General features: G+C 36.8%; 1 protein-coding gene across 1 annotated transcript in view; it reads left to right on the forward strand.

Annotated features, from left to right (window-relative positions):
* Window positions 1-19912, forward strand: part of COG5 (component of oligomeric golgi complex 5) — a 181769-nt gene that overhangs the window by 1588 nt on the left and 160269 nt on the right. The window contains exons 3-6 of the mRNA XM_017811446.1: window positions 406-463; window positions 3417-3471; window positions 3582-3651; window positions 8723-8843. Of these exons, the coding sequence (XP_017666935.1) occupies window positions 406-463; window positions 3417-3471; window positions 3582-3651; window positions 8723-8843 (304 nt within the window). The remainder of the gene's footprint in view (window positions 1-405; window positions 464-3416; window positions 3472-3581; window positions 3652-8722; window positions 8844-19912) is intronic.

Below are 19912 nucleotides of genomic sequence, written 5' to 3' on the forward strand. Positions count from 1 at the left end.
TGCTTCCTGCCTACCCCTGCCAGCCAGTTCTTTGGGAACTAGTTTCTAAATGTCATAAATAGAAAGAAAAAAGTGAATATACGTTATTGTTGTGTGATTTGTAAGTTCACATTTACAATTACATATGAAGGTGTGTTGAAATGTGATTGCTCTGTTGGCTTTAATTAAGTTGTCAGGTACGCCGATCCTCTTCTTGTTCTGAGCTTGCTGCTTTTGTGAATTAAAACCCTTGTGTTCCGAAAACTCCTTCATCTTTAAGATGTACCTGCTTTTTTCTGTGTCTGCCTAATGCAGGGATGGTGATACTTAAGTACTTAAAGTAGGAATGATGACGATATATTTAATCCTCATTTTAAGTGCGTGGGCCCATTTTTCTCTGTTGATTTCTATATTCCGTTTTTTAAGGTTGTTGCAAGACATGAAGATCTATTGGCCCAAGCAACTGGAATTGAATCCCTGGAAGGTAAATACTGTTATATTATCATTGCTATTCCTACAGTGCAGGAAGCATTTTTAGAATCTGTGCAGGGAATATCATTCACTGCCAACTTTGGCCCCTCATGTTGAGGCTAGAGATCTGACTTCTGAGAAGTAACATGGCAGCTTTTTTTTTTGATGTCAGTAGATGGAGCTCCAGGGAGAAGATTTGGCTGATACTTATCTGTAGTAACTGCTTCACAGGAAAATGTATTTCAATAATTAGTTCCGAGGAACTTTAGCAATCAAGCCTTTTTTGGCCTTTTAAAATATTTTCCTAAATAAGCCTAATTTTGTTGCAACATTGGCAGATATCTGTTGTCGTAAGCATCACTTTATGTTGCATATGCATGTGATGCATAGTTTGCATATCTTAACCAAAGAGGCTTTAACACATAATCTAAACTGTGTTGAGATATTTTTTCCTTATAAGGGGCTACTAAGTTAGATACATACCTTTGTTTTATTCCACTGTTTTGAGATCTGGTTTTGAACATAAACTGCTGACTTTCAAAGACCTTACTTAGGAGCCACTGAATCTGTATAGAAAATGGTTGCAATATATTGGCCTCATGCCAGGAGCTCATTAAACCTGCCATTCTGCTCTTTATCTCTTGCTGGGAACTTCATATGGTTTTGTTCTGTTTTGGGTTTTTTTTTGTGCGGACAGATACTTACCTCTGTGAAATGCTAAATTGCATATCCTATCAGCTCCAAGCATATCCCCTTTCCCCCTTCCATTTTGTAACTTGCTAAGTTATTTATCTTTGTTCCTTTTTTTGCTTTTGGGTTTTGGCATAACCAGAGTTTCTGGTTACTGACAGTTATAGTATATCCTTAGCCTTTGGAACTTCTTGGATACAGTATTTGATTGTCAGCATTTGCCTATAGCTGTAAAATTAAACAGGTAGCTATTTAATCTAGCAATGGTAGCTCCTGAATAACTTATCAAACAGTTGGAGAATCAAGCATAGAACACTGAAATATGTGTTCATTCTCCAAATAAAAAGTAGATAGGAATCTGTAGTAAATCTCATGATTGATAAATACCGTTCAGTCACGATCTTCAACAATTTGTGCTCAGTGAAATTGTATTTTCTGAAATTATGGTTGCATCTGAAGGCATTCCTTCCTAAAACTGCTCTGAGGAAAGAATGATGTACTTCAAAACAACTATTCAGTTAGAAAAGTTTTCTGTAAGGCAGGTGTGGTAAATAATGCATGTTTTACAATAATAAACCCAAGTAAAGTAAAATCCAATTCACCTAAAATTTGTTGAAATTAGTCCATTTACTTAGGGTTATGTTCATAAAGGAAACACTGAGTCAATCTTAATGAGAAGAGAAAATGTGGATATCAACGGATTTTTTAATTATGAAGTTAGAAATGCATAGCTTTTGGTATGTTTGTCAAGAAAGTTAGCAATTGAAGATCATGGAGCTAATTTACAGCACGCATAGTCATTTGGTTGTATGACAGTGAACCTCATTAAATATTTCAAATTGATACACCCAGCTTGTAGAGTCCTTTCTTTTTCTGGCTTGCCCGCATTTTTAATGGTACACTGATCTGGAATACATATTCTTCTCTGTCTAATGGTAGTTCTATAGGTATCTTGAGCTGCTTGTTATCTTAAGATAGGCTAAATGATATCATCCTGTATCTTCCACAGCCGATGGAGAAGGTAGAGTGCCTTTTCACCCATCCTTATTCTGCCCTCTGGGAAGAGGCCTGCTGTATGCTTGACAGCAGTGTCACAGCCATAGGTGCAGCAATGTCGTGCCACTGGCCCCTCCCCTGTTATTGCAAAGTAGAGTAGAAAATGCAGCCTGTTTTGCCAACTTTTCACTATATCTCATATCTTCATCCTCTGATGTGGGAAAATTGCATGCTGGCCATTCCATGTATAAATGCCAGAGAACCCATGAATCTGTTGCTGAGCCAAGTTAATAATTCTGAAACAGGGAGAAGATGGAAATTTACATATTTATACAAAGTAAGTGAGATATAGTCACAGTACAGGACGACCGGAATGTAACTATTAGCAGTAGTTTTGTTTGTCTTCCATCTTACTGTCTCATGCTGCAGTTTTACCTAATTTACTGATGACGTGCTTGCAAACAGGGCTGTACAAAAATGTAGTAAGTTTGAGTATGCTAACAATAACTGGAACAAAAATAATTTCATAGGCCTGGGTTTGTGTAACTTAATTAAATTTTCAGCAGGCTGATTCTGAATTGCAAAAATGACTGCTATCCTTGACTACTTTGTTTGCAATTTAACAAGAAAAAACAAACATGCTTGTTGGCTTTCCTTGTGCTGCTCTGCCAAACTAATCTGGAATAAACATGATTAGGGTAGTTTGCTCTGTTTGTAATCTAAATTAGATGACCTTACAATGACATTGATACCTTACTTTTTGCTAAAGATGCTTATGCACAGGAAGAAAACCTTAAAGGAGAATTTTTTATTTTCTCAATCCTCTTTGTCCATCGGTTTCTCTGAACCATCTAGTCACTATGTCAAATAAATAGTGTTAAATGGGTTGTGCCATTTTTGTATATCATTTCAGGTGTTTGTAGCAGGTTTTATGCCTTTGAACCACAGCCCTGATTGTCATTCTTTTAGAAAGTAACATACCCTAAATATTATTTGAAACTTCACAAGTGATGGATTTCAGAATAATATTTCTTCTGTATATTTCTTCTTTATGTTCTCTACCAATAAATTTTCCATAACATTCAATAAGTGACCTATTACCTGCTCAGTTTATTCCCTAATATGCTGTGTTAGTCTGTATGAATGCTTTGTTGTCAAGGGGGAAACTGTTTTGATTTTTTTTTATGCTATGGTAGTTTGCAGTAGTTACTATGATCTGAAGAAAAACTCCTTGTAATTGACGAGTGTTCCATGTAAAAAAAATCTACTTTATTTTGCAGGTGTCCTCCAAATGATGCAAACTAGAATTGGTGCTCTACAAAGTACTGTTGATAGGTATGATGTTGATGATGCCTTTCCTTCTGTGATTAGAAAGTATAAATTCTTGTGTTCTATAATGCTATTTATTAATCCTGTTATAAATAAATTTCTCTTCTTATTTTTAGAATTAGAGTCAAAATTGTTGACCCCTACAACAAAATAGTGTCTCGCACAGCTCAGCTAGCAAAACTTCAGGTAAGTTGCATTAAAAACATATTTTAAAAAAACCTTTTTGAACCTGTGTTATTTCACAATTGTCACACGAGTGGTCTTTTTCTACTCCAGTAGCCTGTAGTTTGTTGTCAATATTTCTCAGTGAAAATCAGTATTTGTTTGTTTCTTCATGAGCTGCTGAGAGGTGCTTTATATTGCAAAGTAGGAAAATGACCTTTGCACTAGCTTAAGTGAGAGATGGAGGGAAGGGTTATCTGAGTACAGATTAATTAAATTCTCATTACTGCTTGTGTAATTTTGGTATTTAATGTTATGGTGCTGTTGTGTAGAAGATGCTTTTTGCCCCTAAGTTAATGCGAGCTTGGCTACGGTTTAGTAAAGAGTTTGGGAATTAATTCTTGCCAAATAGCAAGGATGCAACTTAAGGAGTCATTTGTGGTTGTGGAGTTTTGTAAGCACACATTCATAGTTGTCCTTGTCATTTAAATATAAGTGGAGTCTACAGGGGACTGTAGATCGCTGTTAGAGGATAGCAGTGGGACGGAGCTTATCACAATCATGGTGAGATAAGTGTCGAACACTTCCATGGATAATTTTATAACAGTTGAAAACTATTCCGTAGATCTTCAGGAGTCATGTGTCTGTATTCTGTTAAGTTTATGGTTTGAAAAGCAACACAACTCCAACCCCACAAGTGTTTAGTGAGTTATTGTTTGAACTATTTGTCTTTGTAAGTTTACCTTAGCTTTGCAGAACTAGGAACTTACCTTTTAGTAGCTGAATTTTTGAGCTGTGGATGTACACTCAAGTAGATTGCCATCTGCAAGTGACTGCTGTTGTAGAGTAGATTAAGCTGCAAACTTATGCAGTTTCTAGTCTGGGGGCTGGTGGAGCAGCTGCACTGCTCTCTTGGCTGAACTGCTCTTTTCTACATCAATTTCAGTAGCAGTGAAGTTCAGCAGGAAGCTCTTAGCACTCTGTTCAGCCAGTTTGGCTGGCCACTTATCCTGCTGTTTTCCGTTCCAGCTGTTACAGTTTTTGTCACTGGGTAAAATTCCGTGACTTCCATGTGGTAGATTAGGTGCAGATTTTTTGTTGTTCTCTGATGTATGTTGAATATGTGGAAAAGGTTGTGGGAATTTGGGGCTAAAGATGAAGGTAATTTCTGCCCTGCCCTTACACAAAGTCAAGCTGCAGAAGGATGTCTGAGAAGAATGAGTCCCTCAGCTTAGGAAATATTTCTTGGGTGCTCTTTGCTTTCTCTTGGCTGTAGCAGGGTTACTTGGGTTTTCCTGTGGTGTGAAAGCAGCATCCATCCAGGGTCAGCATTACTCAGGCTGTGCCAGAGGAGTTGTAATATCTGGCTTTTCTTGCTGTAAGTCAGAAGCCTGCTAGTCTATCCTTCCTAGCATTCAAATCCACTTGGATGGGTACCGCAGTGTGTAAAGAGGAATGATGATTCCAGCTTTTCTGCTAGTGAGAGTCTATCCTCAGCATGAGAGCAGCTCTCCCTTCCTTATGTTGGCAGAGGCTGAGCGAGTACTTTTTGTTGCACTACACTGCAGGTCAGGACACCTAAATTATGACATGAAGCTGGACTTACGGAGAGCTGAGTCAATAGGAAATCTCAGCTCTCCTGCTTCCCCAAGATGCAGTCCTGTGGTGTCCTTTACCTGTCTGACTCATTTGTTGAGGATGGGAGGGGAACAGCCCAGCAGACAGTTTGCTTCCTGGCAGTGGCAGGGCTTAGGACATGAAATTGCTTCTAAATGCAAGACTTGTGGCTTGGGACATTTTCAAATGTAGTAATGATATCAGCTGATGTACAATTGGTAGAATAAGTAGAAAAAAGTAGATAGCTAGTAAAAGAGGTTGCTTCTGTCAAAATCTGTAGGGTCAGCAGGTATGTTTTGCTGAAATATGTGGTGTTGCAGGGCCTCTTGTACTCGTGATGGTGTTATTTTAGTACCTCTGCATTGATTGCTATGGGACTACTCGCAAACTAAAGGAATATTTGACTTGCATAAAGCTATATTTTGCCATCCTTAATTGTTTTTAATATAGTACAACATTCTCACTTCAAGTAAAACTTCAAGTCTAGTCCTGAATTCTAAATCTCTGCTGTGTGATTCTGTATATTATGTCTTGCTCTTCTTTTAGAGCTTCATGGCATCCCAAGGGAGCAGCAGACTCAGCAGGCTTGCTTCCTGCTTTAAATCATACTGTCCTCTTCTGACTCTTTCCATAGTCGATCACAAGCTAAATGGGAGCAGTTAACAGCTGAAATGTGTAGACAGAGAGTTTGTCCTTCAGAGGGTTATTTTCTGTGCAGCTCTGTTTAACCGAGTATTTCTACATGGTCTCTTGGTTTCAGATATCTTGGTGTTTAAAAATGCTTACAATAGCCAAATGTTTAAAACATTTTGAAAAGAATAATCATTCTGTATTTTAAAGTTACTCTCTCTTTAAAATATTTACCAGTAGCAGCTTGCATCCTGATGCTACTGTAAATAAATAGTAAATGTAGTCTGAAGATAGTGGGCAGTCTCCTCTTTCTTCAGGCTTCATAAACAAAAAATATATACATTGAAGTACCTTGCACATATGGCTTAAACACTTGCACATTTTCAAGTGTCCCTCTCTTTATAATTAAGTCTTCTTTAAATAATTTCTTTAAATTAAGATTAAAAGTAAGAGGCTTTTCAGTGTCTTGAATTGTAAGCAATAATGTCTGTTATTGTCGATATGTTGTTTTAAACTTCAGGAGATAGCTAACATGTAACCTCAAAAAAAAAGGGGTTTTATTTTTAATTTTACTTAAACCAATGTAACCAGGGCCACTAGCCTTTTCCAAATTAATTCTTGCTTCAACAGTGGAATCCATTTCTTCTTGGTTGAAAGCATCTCCTTTAGAAAACCATACTGTATCAGCTCAGGAATGGAACGTTTCCTGAATTAATTCAGACTTCTGTTATGGAAGTGGTCAGGTTAGAGGATCTGGCATCTGTGAACAACTCCACTATTAGATAAAATTTTTTATTTCTGTTACATGGTCCTTATATGTTGCATTCTTTTACAGTGACTGGGAGTTTATTAAGTTGAACAGCTCACAGGTGAAACAGGTTCTTTGTCAAGGGCACATTGCAGTAACAATTATTGTGAAGTTGAATGCATCTTCAGTGTCTTTGGATTTTTCTCCTCCTCCTCCTAATTCACAGGGCCAGAATTTTTTTTTTTTCCTATATCTAAATGTAACTTTTCCCATCTCATACTCAGTTTGATTGTTGTTTTCAAAGATTGTTTCTTGGAACAGGAGATAATGAGCAACAATTCAATGAAAAAGACATAATCTTTTGGCATGTAAAGTAAAAGATGGTCAGAAAATAACTGAACTTAAATTCCTAGGGAAAAACGTTAGCGAGAGGTACACAATTGGATTAGAAAGTAATTAAATTTGAAAGCAAAGTCGTAATACTATGGCCTCTTATTTGGCAAAGCACAGTGCACTATATAAAAAGCTATTTCTGATTCATCTTGCAGAAATTTAGTTCACAGATAGGAAAGTGATATGTGGATTAAGATTTTTCTAATTAAAGAAATGAATTAATAAAAATTAATATATTAATCTCTCAAAGCAGGATAAGCCCCACTTAGTTCTCACTAATGGTAATAGAAATCATGTGGTTTAGTTGTCTTAGAATGCTTAGGAAACTTGCACTTCAGACTGTGGTAGAGAGCCCAAAGCAGAGAGAATAACTGGGCTTTTCACTGATTTACCTCAAGGGGGCTTTTTCTAATTTTTCCTTTTTGTTCTGTCTAGATGTTTAATAAAATTAAACTATAAATATTTGTGTTTTCATTGTTTTGTGCTGGAATAGGGAAGAGACTACTAAGTTGTAGTGAATATTAGTTGAAATGATTCACTTGTGTATGTTTTCCTGTTACACGTTAACATTAGTTTTCAAGAAATTAACTTGAGTATGAAAAAGAGGTTAAAAGTCTTTCAGATACTAAATATTTTTTAAAGTAATTTTAAATTAATTTTTTATATCCATAAGGTCAAAACTTCAGGAGACTTTGCCTTCAGTACCAAAGAAAGTACCTCTAGAGCAACTATATCTTAACTTGTTCCAAATTTCTTACCGTTCTTGTTAATCTGATTGCAGATGTTAGACTGAACCTATGACTGTAATGAAATCTGAGTGACATTTCTGAATTCTAGTTTAGATATTACCCACTGCAGAATGTTGCTGTCCCCGTAGCATGTACCTCCTAACCCCACTGACCCAGTCCAGCCCTAGAGGAACTCTACGCTTGATGTAACTTACAGTTTATTTAATGTGTAGGAAAAAACCTGTTTCAGGATCTTAGTTGAGTGAACAATTACGAAACTATTATGTTTGATTCAGATGTGCCTTTTTTTCTTATTTGGTGCTAATGAAAACATACACAAATATGTTTCCTAAAAATTTGTGTCTTACATCCATCCTCCATTTTTAATCAAGAATGCCATGTATTTAATAGGAATATGAAAGAATGTGAACTAATAGTTGGCTGAGTGAAGGTCACTGGCTTTATGAAAGTTTTGCTGAGAATTAATTTTTATGTATATTCCTACCATAAGAGTCAATATTGTAATAACAATTTAGCCATTAAGTTTTATTGTCCTCTGAAGTACGTGCTTCCATTTTGCTTATTTTGGATCAATATTTGATTGGCAAGGCCAATTTCCTAATTTTACTAGAGCTTAAAGAGGGGAGGAATATTGAGGACAGATGTACAATATAAAATAAAGCTCACTTCTAGTTAGAAATAGAAGATGCCTCTGTCGTTGGGTTCTGAGTTGCCTTTGTTTTTTGCACAGCTGATGACAGTGTAATCTCAGTAGCCCCATAAATGTAATTACCAGCTTTAGAAAGTATTGGTCTTTATAACATAGAATGATGTTCAAAAATCTGAAAAAAGGGATTTCAGTGTTCTAAAGTTCCTTGGTTTTGTTCACATACATATTTCCTATTTCCACATTTGTGGCCCAGCATTATGGGATCCTGATATACGGATAATAGCCCCTAATGCTACGATTTCCCTGCAGGCTGCCTGTGACTTGCTGCGTAGGATAATACGCATCTTGTATCTCAGTAAGAGACTTCAAGGACAACTGCAAGGAGGAAGCAGAGAGATAACAAAAGCTGCCCAGAGTCTCAATGAACTTGGTGAGTCCTTCTTAGTTACTTTGAGAGGCATTTTTAGCTTACACTCACATGACTAACACTAGCATTTGACTTAAAGAAATACTCAAACCTTTTTTCTATGCTCCTTGCTGTCTGCTTCCTGATTTAAACTGAGAAATGGCATGGACAGAACTTGTTAATACTTTCCATTTTTCCATGTGACTTGTCTAGATACAGGTATTTAATAACATGAAAATTCTGTGATAATAACTTGTGTTCTTTTGGGCAATTTCTTTGTGAAGCAATTTCTTTTTGGTTTATGTTTGTATAAAATGCCTTTAGAGGCAGCAGGTAGGTATTTGGCTTTTGGAAGACATTGCACTATGATAAGGCATAGTTTAAATTACAGTTCACATCCTAAAGAAAGTTATTGGCCCTGTGACCTTTATGAAGGCCATATGATACACAGGTACCTTACCGAATTCAGATACTGGGAGTATCCTGCTGCAATAGTGACTAATTACCCTGTATTTTATTGACATTATAGGAAGAAAGATGAGATAGTTCTCATGAATCATGTTACATTGGTACATTGTTTTCCATACTTGAGCTAGTTTGGGAAGTTCCACACTGTGCTGCAGGATGCAGTGAGGAGCATCCCATTAGTCTAGGAGATCAGTTGTTGGTGGTGTATATGGTATCTTGCCAACTGTTTCTCCTTTGAGTTAATAGTATTCAAATTTCAGCTTCCAAAAATAGGTTGTGGGAGGGCTGAACTATCAAATGTTCAGATCATCCTGAGGTTTATTGTGCATATTTGTCAGTACTGCTCTTTTTATACTGTGTAATCAAAAAATTATTAGACAATGACTTAGTCTTATAATTGGCAGATGCTGTGTTGCAAACAGAAGGTCTATATAGTTATTTAGTGTTTCAGTTTGACTGGAGCACTTAAGCATCAACTGTAGCATTCTAAGATAGTCTATTTTTCTGATTTTTTAAAAATTTTCTTTCCATTTGGGTCTGCGTTTACATATTCAGGATGTATAAAGTAATACTGTCTTTTAACTACCTGAATTACAAGGGATAGAGTGCTAGATAGCACTCTTCTGGGATAGAGTGCTAGATCCTATTAAAAAATTAGTACAATTTAATGGTAAAATCTGAGATGTGTATCTTGTGTAGCTTTTAAGATTTCTTTCTTTGAAAGAAAATGCCTTTTCCTCCTCTCCTTCCTCTTTTATTTTTTTATTTCACTCTTTCAAAAAAGAACTTACACTTTCTTTTGTTAAAGTGCCACAGTCTTTTGAGTCTCTTGTTTTCAAATACTTGGTCTTATCCTGAAGCTTAGCAAAATCTGAGTAATTTTTGTTAAAGATGAAGGGAAATGTGTCCCTTCAAGGGAGCCCTTTTGAGTTTCATCCTATGGTCTATGGGGGTAGCCAAGGCTTGTGGTCCTTAATTTAATCCTTGATTCTACATGGTTTATGGCCAGGTAAAGTCTTTTGTTAGCAGGAATGTAGCGTGTTGCAGGGAGGCTGGGTCTTAGGGTATGGCTGGGGCATTGCTGTGCTATGCTGTGCTTCTGGACTTGAAAGGCGTTGGGACGTGTGGGAGAGCTGTGGTGGGGGGGTGGGAGTGGTGTGGGGCAGGAGAGCGGTGAGGCTGTGGTGGCTTGGGGTGAGGTTGTGGAAATTCTGTGCTGTAGAAAGATAGGAAATGTGATGCAGTGCTCAGTGGTGGCAGGAGAGTGGGAAGCACTGGGAACAGACAGTGGGCACTGGTAATTCGGTGGTGTGATATGAACACTTTGGGAGGGCTTCGAAAGTACTACAACATCTGGTGGTAGTAAATAGGTGGTGTGAGAGCCTGGTATTGGGTAGGAACCTCTGTGTCATGGAGGCTTGCTTTTGAGTTGGGGTTCATGGCCAAGATGAATATTAAGTTGTGGTTTTAGCCAGAGATTTCTGAATATCTCTTTCATCTCATTCAAAGAAAAAATCTTCCATTGTTTATTACCTTTCTGTTGTATGTGTGGTGCAGTATAATTTCCGCTTTGTCAAAATCAGCGCACTGTGATGTCACTGTGAAAAGTTTGCACTTTCTGTGGCTGTAATATACCTTCCATTGCTTAGAAGTTATTCTGGGTAGAATCTTGGGATAACTGGCAATTTATTTTTATATTCTATTATACTCTGTGTGTATGTTTGGGGGACACAAATGTATATGTGCCTGTTTAGGTATACGTATTCCACATATATTTCTGCAGCAAATCTATGTTAGTTCGCTTACAGCTTTTACTTAGTTGTGTCTTGAAGTTTATTTTGCAGTGATAGGAAAAGCTATGATAAAAATATAAGTCTTTGAATTAGATAGAAATATGGGTCAATCAGAGAAACTATAAGAAACAATTAGCTTTTACTGAGAAGGGTTTTTTTTATTGGACACTAAGTTGCTAGTAGTCTGCAGATCTCCAGCTTCAGTGGATGATGATAGGAAGTTTCTCTGAAAGCATTTGATAATATTTTGACTGAGATCTCTACTTAAAGCTGAAGTAGATCTCAAATTCCTCTGTGTTGGAGTTCTGCAACTCTTCTATCTCCCAACATACTTGGGTTCTCTAGCAAAGTAGAAACAGAGTTGTGATTGTCTGTTGAATAAGCTATTAGCTGCTTCTCTAGTGATGATTCTTTGCGTTATACAATACAATTCAGTGTATAGATAGTTAAAACAAGCAGTGGTATTCAGATGTCTCACAGTGCCTAATGCAGTGAATTATATGCCCTGATTACGCTCCTTGCTGATATTTAAATACAAATATTTTATCAAGTGAAAAAGAAACTTTCCTAAGCAAGATTAAACAATAGAATGTGACAGGAAAATGGTACGCTATATACAGTTCCTTTCACAGAAGAAATTCTGCAGGCATTAAAATATCTACTTTCTTCCATGTGGGTATACAGAAATTACTGTCTTTAACAGCAGCCAGTAACTTATCAGATTAAGTTGAAAAAATTCTGAGTTGTGCAGCAAATGGCCAGCATAAGCACAGGCAGGTTGGTAATTCCATCTGTCGGTTACAGAGCAAGCTCTGGACAACCAAGGATGTCTATTTTTCCTTGCTGGGTACTTATAAATGATGTCATCATTATTAATATAAATGGTTAGACTTCTTTTAATGATCATAAACTCTTCATCTCTGTATATGGTTGTATTATAATTTACGTCACAGCAAGTTAATTGATTTGGTTGAATGACCTTGTGAGCATATATTTGTAGGCAGGCTTTTGCACCAGCCATAATTTTGCTCTTTTGTAAACTCAGACTGAGTCTGTGACTAAGCTATGCAGCCATAAAATAAAGGAGAAGGGATCTATTAAAACACAGTTTTGGGTGTCTTCAGTATAGAAATTGCTCCAGGACAATATTTCATGTAACTTAAGAGAGGATGGACAAAGATAGGACAATGACCTTGCTTTAAAGCTAAATAATTGTAGAGAAATGGCAAAATATTGTCAGTTACTGAAGTCTGGCTAAAATGGAGAAAACCCTGTGTATGTACTGTGTTCCCTTTGTGTTTTAACACCAGCCAGCAAACAAGCCCCATGCAGCCTTTTGCTCTCTCATCCCTGGTGGGACTGGGAGGAGAATCTGAAGGGTAAAGAAAGAGAGAAAACTTGTGGGTCGAGATAAAGACAGTTTAATGGGTACAGCAAAAACCATGCATGCAGGCAAGGCAAAACAAGGAATTCATTCACCAGGCCTAACATGGCATAGAAGATTTAAGGGAAATTCAAGAAAATGTATCTTGTGAAGAAGTGTAGCTGGGCTAGAGAAAACCAAAATTAGTTAGGATATGCATGATAGTGGGTGAAATACAATTTGAAGATGCCTGGAAGGCCTCTTTGTAGCTGGCATAGTATAGGTGGTGGTAGCTTGGTCTTCTGAAGTGCACCCCAGAACTAGTGACATCTGCACAAAGGTGACAGTGATCTTGAGCCTGAAAAGTTGTCTTGTGGAGACTAGAAATAAATTAGACTTAGCACCTTTCTGGGGTAAATGATATGAGTCATACAGGGTTTAAACAAGAAAAAGCCTGGATATAGCTGGTATGTCCATTAGAATAGAAATTAGAGGCAATGGAAGGAGGAAAACAACCTCATCTGCCTGTGGTTTACCTTGGTGGGACCTTGTCTTGTCCAGTATTCAGGTTTCTCTGTTTCAGTGGGCTTTTCTAGTGTTGCTACTACATTTAATACCCCGGAGTTTCCACTGAAAAGGAGCATTGTTGTAAAGACTGTGAAGTTATCTATAGTACTGCAGCTCATCACCCAGTTTGTGTCATACAGTAATACAAAATAATGCTTAATAGAGGGAGACAATATGGTCTGTGTTTTTCCCATCATTGAAAATGACATTAATTAGAGCAAAATATTTCCAAATACTTTAAACCTAAAAAGTCTATTTTTCCCCTTTTTGTTCTCTGTTGCTGTTAAAACATAGACCTATTTCACAAAAAAGGAGAACATGTTCCTTTGTATACATGTATGTTATATATATATGTATATAAAGGTTTATAATATTTATAAATACAAATATAAACAATATGTATATTCATCCTAATGTATCTCAGCTGCTTTTGAGAGTAGTCTCGTTCTTAGTGGCTATCTTTAGGAATTCCTGGGGGGAGAGATTAGATTCCAGAATCTAATGGATAGCTTGCTTTATTGAAAATAGAACTTAGTGCCACCGATTTTGTTTAGACAATTCAAACTAACTTGACTTCCATAAGCAAAGGAACTCTAGAACAAATAAACTGTTTGTTGGAGTCTATAATATAAAAGCGCTATTAAATAGTAGACCACATAGATTTATCAAGAATGAATCCTGTTTAACCAACTGTATTTTCTTTGTTGGCAGCATAACAGGCCTTGGGACTAGAGAGATCAATGACTGTCTTGTAGTTTGATTTAAATAGGGCTCTTGACACCATTGATTTAAATAGGGCTCTTGACACCATGTCACACTAGCAGGATCAGCAATAGAATCCCGATGAAAATGTGCAGCGAATGCAGGAGTTCAGAGAAAGCTGTACCCCAAAAGTCTTTATCAGTTGTTCACTGTTGCCCAGCAATATGTCAAGTGGGATGTTGTTGAAATGTGTTCTGCAGCTGGCTAGTGTTTTCATTCATGATTTGAGTGATGTAATACGGTATATATGCTTATTAAATTTACAAGCAATAATCAAGCAGAGAAGAATGAAAAGTGTGTTGGGAAACAGGATTAGAATGAAAAATATTCTCAGTGAATTGGAGATACATCTTAGCTGAACTGATTTCATTTCTCTTCCAGGCAAGTGCTAAGTCCTGGCAATAAGTAGTTAACAAAAGGAATAGGAGAAATGACTGTATGGGTAACAGTTCTGCAGAGATGAAGATCGGTGGGTAGAGGAACTGAATGTGTGTGGCTCTGGTTTGGAGAAGAAAGTCTGAGAAGCAGAATTTTTCTTCAGATAAATAAAAAATTTTCAAAGGGAAAGGAGCTAAATGGCTCTCCATATCCACTGTGATTGAAACAGTAAGTAAAGGGGCTGAAATGTAGCAAAGAAAATTTTTATCTTAAATGTTAGGAAAGGTTTCTGTCAGTAATGATAATTTCAGGGGAGCTGTGAAGTCAATATTTGAAGCTGTTTTAAAAACAATTTAGAGAAAGCATATACCAGGAATAAAATCATAAAGTCGTGCAATAGCTTGGGTTGGAATTGCGTTAAAGCTCGTCTAGTTCAATCCCCCTGCAATGAGCAGAGACAATTAGATAGGGGTGGTTTTGCCTTGAAGTAGGAGGACTGAGTAACCAATCCTTTGTTCCTCCTGGAAATGCTGCTCCCACCCCCAATTCTGTTAACAGAAAATGTAGTATAGGGAAGTTTGGAGGTTTTTTGGTGGTGTGTGTAGTTTTTTTGTTTGTGGTTTTTGTTTGGTTGGTTTTTTTACATTGGAATGCTCGATGTAAAATGTGCTTCACAAGTTGGTTTGTCGGGCGCTGTGCCCAGACACCTCCGGGATTATTATTAGGACAGTGTGACTGGAAAATTCATGGCATCACTTTAGTTCAGCCTCTTCTTATCACTCCTTCGGATGAAATACTAGATAAATATCCTCAAAGACCTTCAGCTCGTCCCTCTGACACAATTACTTCTCTTCTGGTTGTGACTGACATTCACATAAACTTCGCACTGTTCACGATGTTACTTGAGTGTTGCAAAAACTGACCCTCAAAAGCTATTGTGTCAGTATTATCTTAGGAGAATGCAGTGAGCAGGAAAAGGGAAAGTGATACTGACTACGTGAATGCAAATGTCAGAATGCAAACTGCTTGACTGTTTATAAGAAAAATGTTAATTTACTCCTATAAGTTTTTTAATATTTGGGATCAGTGATGAATATTGGTTTGTGTTTATCAAAATACTAAGCACTATTAGTCATTTTTCGGGAGGCAACAGTTCTAATTTGTTGAAAATTTAAACAACTAATTTTAGTAGTAGGTGTTCCCACTGGTTTGTTTTGTATCAGTTAGCCATATCTATTGCAAGGTGCAATTACCTTTATTGTTTCCCCAGTGTGCCTTATTAATTGAGCATTAAAGTAACATAAATAATCTGACTAAAACACGGAGACTTATTCTGAAGTGATTGCAGATTGGCTGACTGTAATATTTGTTCCCTAGGTAAAATATTGTTGTGTAAAAGCCATTTCCTTTTAACTGCTGCAGTTATTGAAGTAACATTAAATATATGTTATGTGTCTGTACGCAAGTATTACTGAACTTTCAGTGGTAAACTGTCTGAACACCTGCCATGGATACTATGGCAGCTCCCTTTCACTACCACCTTCTTCCTGTATCCTGTTTTTTTCTGTTGCAAGCAATAATTTACAGTGTATGATTGCCAAGCCAGATCTTATGTTGAGTGAGGATGGACTTGGTTACTCATGTCAGTGTAGTCTTCCACTGCTGGTACATGGAGCAGAGAGATTTGTTGATATTAATATTGCCATGCACATTTTCTCATAAGAATCAACACCTATCACTCTGCAGGAAAAAGTTGCTTTCATGGTGCTTTTGCTTAGGGACTTAGGTTCCTTACAATTTACTGCCTTGTGCAAGACCTAAGTGTCCTCTAGGATAATACAGCATATGTCTGTGTAGCACAGTGCATTGTTCTGTAGGGGTAAGTGAACTGATTTGATTAATAGAAATTACATGGCTTTGCTTGCATGACTCTTTGCCTGGGGTAATTAGTCCTGCTGAGAATGACTGAATTATATTACTGGCTCAGAGCCATCTGCATTATTTTTGAGTGCCACTGCTTCAGGTGGTGCATCTGCATCCATAGTAAGTGCAAATATCCCGCTAAAACATTTTCCTTCTGTCCCCGGTGGTGTTAGCAGTAACACTGCCAGACCTTCACTGAAATTGTTTGGACTAAAAAATATCTGTACCTTTCTTCAATTTTGTGTTGTCCCTTTCAGTTGAGTTGGTTTTTATTTTGCTTTGTTTTGTTTCTCCTGAGGCTCTGTTGCCATAAGATGGAAGATTTTGCAAGAAATTGTTGAGCAAATTTTTATTCTTAGTATTCCAGGCCAAAAAAACCCTCTCTGGTGGGAAGGTGAATTTATTTCTTGTTGACTTTTGAAATAAAGAAAAATCTTGATAATATGTGACAAGTTCATTAATTTGAACAGTTGATTGTAAGATCCCGAATTAATGTGCATGTAACAAAATTACTTTCACAAATTAATACAGTTTTTAATTTTTTAGGAAGAGGCCAATGGTGTAAGACCTCTTTATCCTCTTAGAACAAGGCAGACAGAACATACAGATTTCACCATCAGCTTGTGCTTTGCTGTGACTAGGAATCCTAACTTGGAAACCTGGTGTTAGACAAAGCATTTTAGGTAAATATTTAGTATGTTTTACTTAATCTCTGGCATGCATTCCTTTTCTAACCATTTTCAGTAGAAGACACTAAATAATTACAGGAACATGAGAGAAAAGACTTAAGTTTGAATTGATACAAGAAAAAAATATCCTATTGCAATTTTGTTCTTCAGCATAACCTTTAAATTACCAGGGCTTGAATTTACATTTCAGATTTTTTCAGGTTTTTAAAAATTTGATTTTGTGTTGATATAGCTTCACTGTAGTTTCATTTCTGTGTCAGTTTTCCAAAGTCATACCTATTTGAACCTATTGAAATTTAATTTTCTTTATGCATACAGTTCTAGAAAATTAATCCAAGTATAATTGTAACAGTGGGCTTTCTTGATGTCTAGTTCCCTTTAAACAACCATAAACAAGTTTCAAGTTTGCCATATTGAGTGAATTGTGAAACTACTTTTTCATGTAAGCAGTAAGCTGATTCCTGCTTTTGATGAGATTAATCTTTCAGCTATAACTACTCAAAAAATTAGATGTCGCTGTATTACTAAGTATTTTGTAATTTCAATCTCAAGTATACAGACCTTGTCAGAGGGTCGGAAGTGAATTACGATGTGTTCAAGTTGCCTTTGCCGTAGCATGTGGAGTATTTCTAACAGTTTTTGCCCTTATTCCAGGCCCATCAAAGACTTTTTTGTGTCTTTTGCTTTTTCTTTCTCTCGGTTACAGATGTCCACACCTTTTGTTCCTTACATTTCTGGAAAGCTTTGTACTTTCAAACTCCTTGTCTTCCATTACCCTGAATCTGATTGCTGCTATTTCATTATTAATATCAATTATGATTGTTATTGTTGTAATCTAATGTATAGAAGTTTTGGTTGTAGGCCAGTATTACATTAAGCTAGGTTTCAGCAGGTACAGCATAAAATCTGGGGCCTGACAGCTCTGATTTATTTCCTTCTAACAGTTCAGAAAACTCCAGTGGGAAAGAAATGTTATTGGACAATTACTAAGGAAGGGGAGAGGGGATGTGATGGACTGCCACAGTGTTTTCTTCTAGAGGAGGAATTATTAACAGGACGGCAGAGAAGCTGCACCCATCATGCAGCTGATAAGTTGTTATTCATTTAAACTTTCTTGTGTATGGTCAGGCACCTGAGGCAAGAACAGTGTTTGCCTTGGTAGCACATTCAGTTCTGTATTTGAGATTGAGCCAGTACTTCTTATGAAACTGCAGTAGTTTCCATTTGCTTTGGTAATATATCAGATGTTCTGGGGCTTTGAGAGCTAGAGGATTTATCTAGGGTTTGTAGTCCCGCTGGGGTAATGCTGAAACAGAGGGAATTGGGAATTTTGAAAGATGAACTGGTTGGAAATGAAGAAGAGAAGGAGTGATGTAAAGGGAAGTTATGAAAGGTCTTAGCAATTACACTATCCTCTCTTTTCTCATTAATGGGCTTACATGTAACGGCCAGGTCTCATAAGATAGGTTTTTTCCAGTTTTTGTTTATTTTGCAATTAGTGAATTTAAATGTGTAATTCTAAAATCTGAAAACTATACTTACATTGTTTCTTTAATTACAAAATTCTCCTTCTATTCTCTTCTCAAAGTATTCCTGTAGAGCAGAAAAGAAATGATACCAAACCTGTTTCTGTTTTACTGTTAAGGAATATTTGTTCCCCACCAGAAGGATGCTATTCCAGCAAGGTTTGGACCTTGTTTTTGCTTTACCTCTTGACTATTTCAAGTGTTTGAACAGTAAGTATTTTTATGTTTGTTAGCTAAGGTGTGTCATAAGAGTGGAGATGGGAAAGGATTTGAGGGAACCAGCAACACATATAGGCTTGTAGTTATGAATGCTTGTGTTCAGCCAAATACAGGATAAATACAAATTCAGAGGTTTTTTTGTATTTCTGATTGGTATGAAACTGTTATGGTTGTGTAACTAGTACAGATCTTACGGCATCTTTGAGTTTTGAGACAGAGTATTGTTACTGGATAGTCATACTTTTTGAATAGAACTACATAATTAAAAGTAGAAAGGAAAGCTATGGGTTTCAGTTTCCAGGGGACGTACAAATATTATCAAGACCCAAAGATATCTGTAGGCTATGTCTGCCTTTGAATCTAGTAATTTTTTGTGCATGACTTTATAAAGTCTGTATTAGTTAAAAAAAAAAAAAAAGAAAAAGAAAATGGAACAGACCAAAGATGTGAAAAAAGTTTAGAAGAAGTAGTTCTGACTGAGAGAAGGGAAGAGAGACAGATGTTAGTGATGAATCTCTGAAAGATTATCTTTATGTGTCTTGTAAATTACCAACACATTGTAGGAAGTATGAATAGGTGGCAAGACTTTGAAAATAATTTGCCGTGTCTCTTACATATTGTATAAACAAAGCAAAAGGTATCTACTGAGGTGTCTGTGTATGTTCATGAAAAGAAAGGCAGGGTGGATTACATAATTTCAGAAAATAGATAAACTCAGGGATATCAACAAAGCAGAGAGATGTCATCTCTAAACTGGTGGTGTATTCTTACTGTGTTTCAACAGGTATAAAAGCATAAGTAAACAATTAACAGCTAGGAGTCCGTACCTATTATAAACAAGTTGGTGACACTAACAACTATTATGGAAAAATTTAGTTCTGTAGCTCCATTTACAGCTGGAATGATACATCTGAAACTGTGGATCCAGTTGTGCGTTCTATTCTGGGTGGAGGTTCTCAAGGAAATGGCAATTTTATGTTTCAGGTAGGTCTGCATGTGCACCATCTGAAACTGTGAGAGGAATTGGCATTTATAACTTTCTCCGTTCCCCTCTTCCTTTCCTGAGCATTTACATTCTTGGAAATTCAATAGTAAATAAATTCAGGGTAGTCCTCCCAGAACCAAAGTAATGATCTCTAAGGTGAGCAGATTTGGTGGTTTGAGTTCAATTATGATCACTTCCCCATGGGAAGGTGTGGAGAAATGTCACACATATTTTTTCTAGGTATGTGGGTCGAGAGTAGCTGGGAGGATGTGCTTCTTTTTGTTTATCTATGGCCAATGGTGCAATCAGTTGTTCAGTGGTCAAGGAAATAACACTGAGAAGCAGTTCATAATATTGATCTTTGTCTTTCTTTTGGGACTGAAGCATTTATTAGTGTATAACCTGGTGGTTATACAGAAG

Source organism: Lepidothrix coronata, unplaced genomic scaffold, assembly GCF_001604755.1.
Source record: "Lepidothrix coronata isolate B3197 unplaced genomic scaffold, Lepidothrix_coronata-1.0 Scaffold32, whole genome shotgun sequence".
NCBI lineage: Eukaryota > Metazoa > Chordata > Aves > Passeriformes > Pipridae > Lepidothrix > Lepidothrix coronata.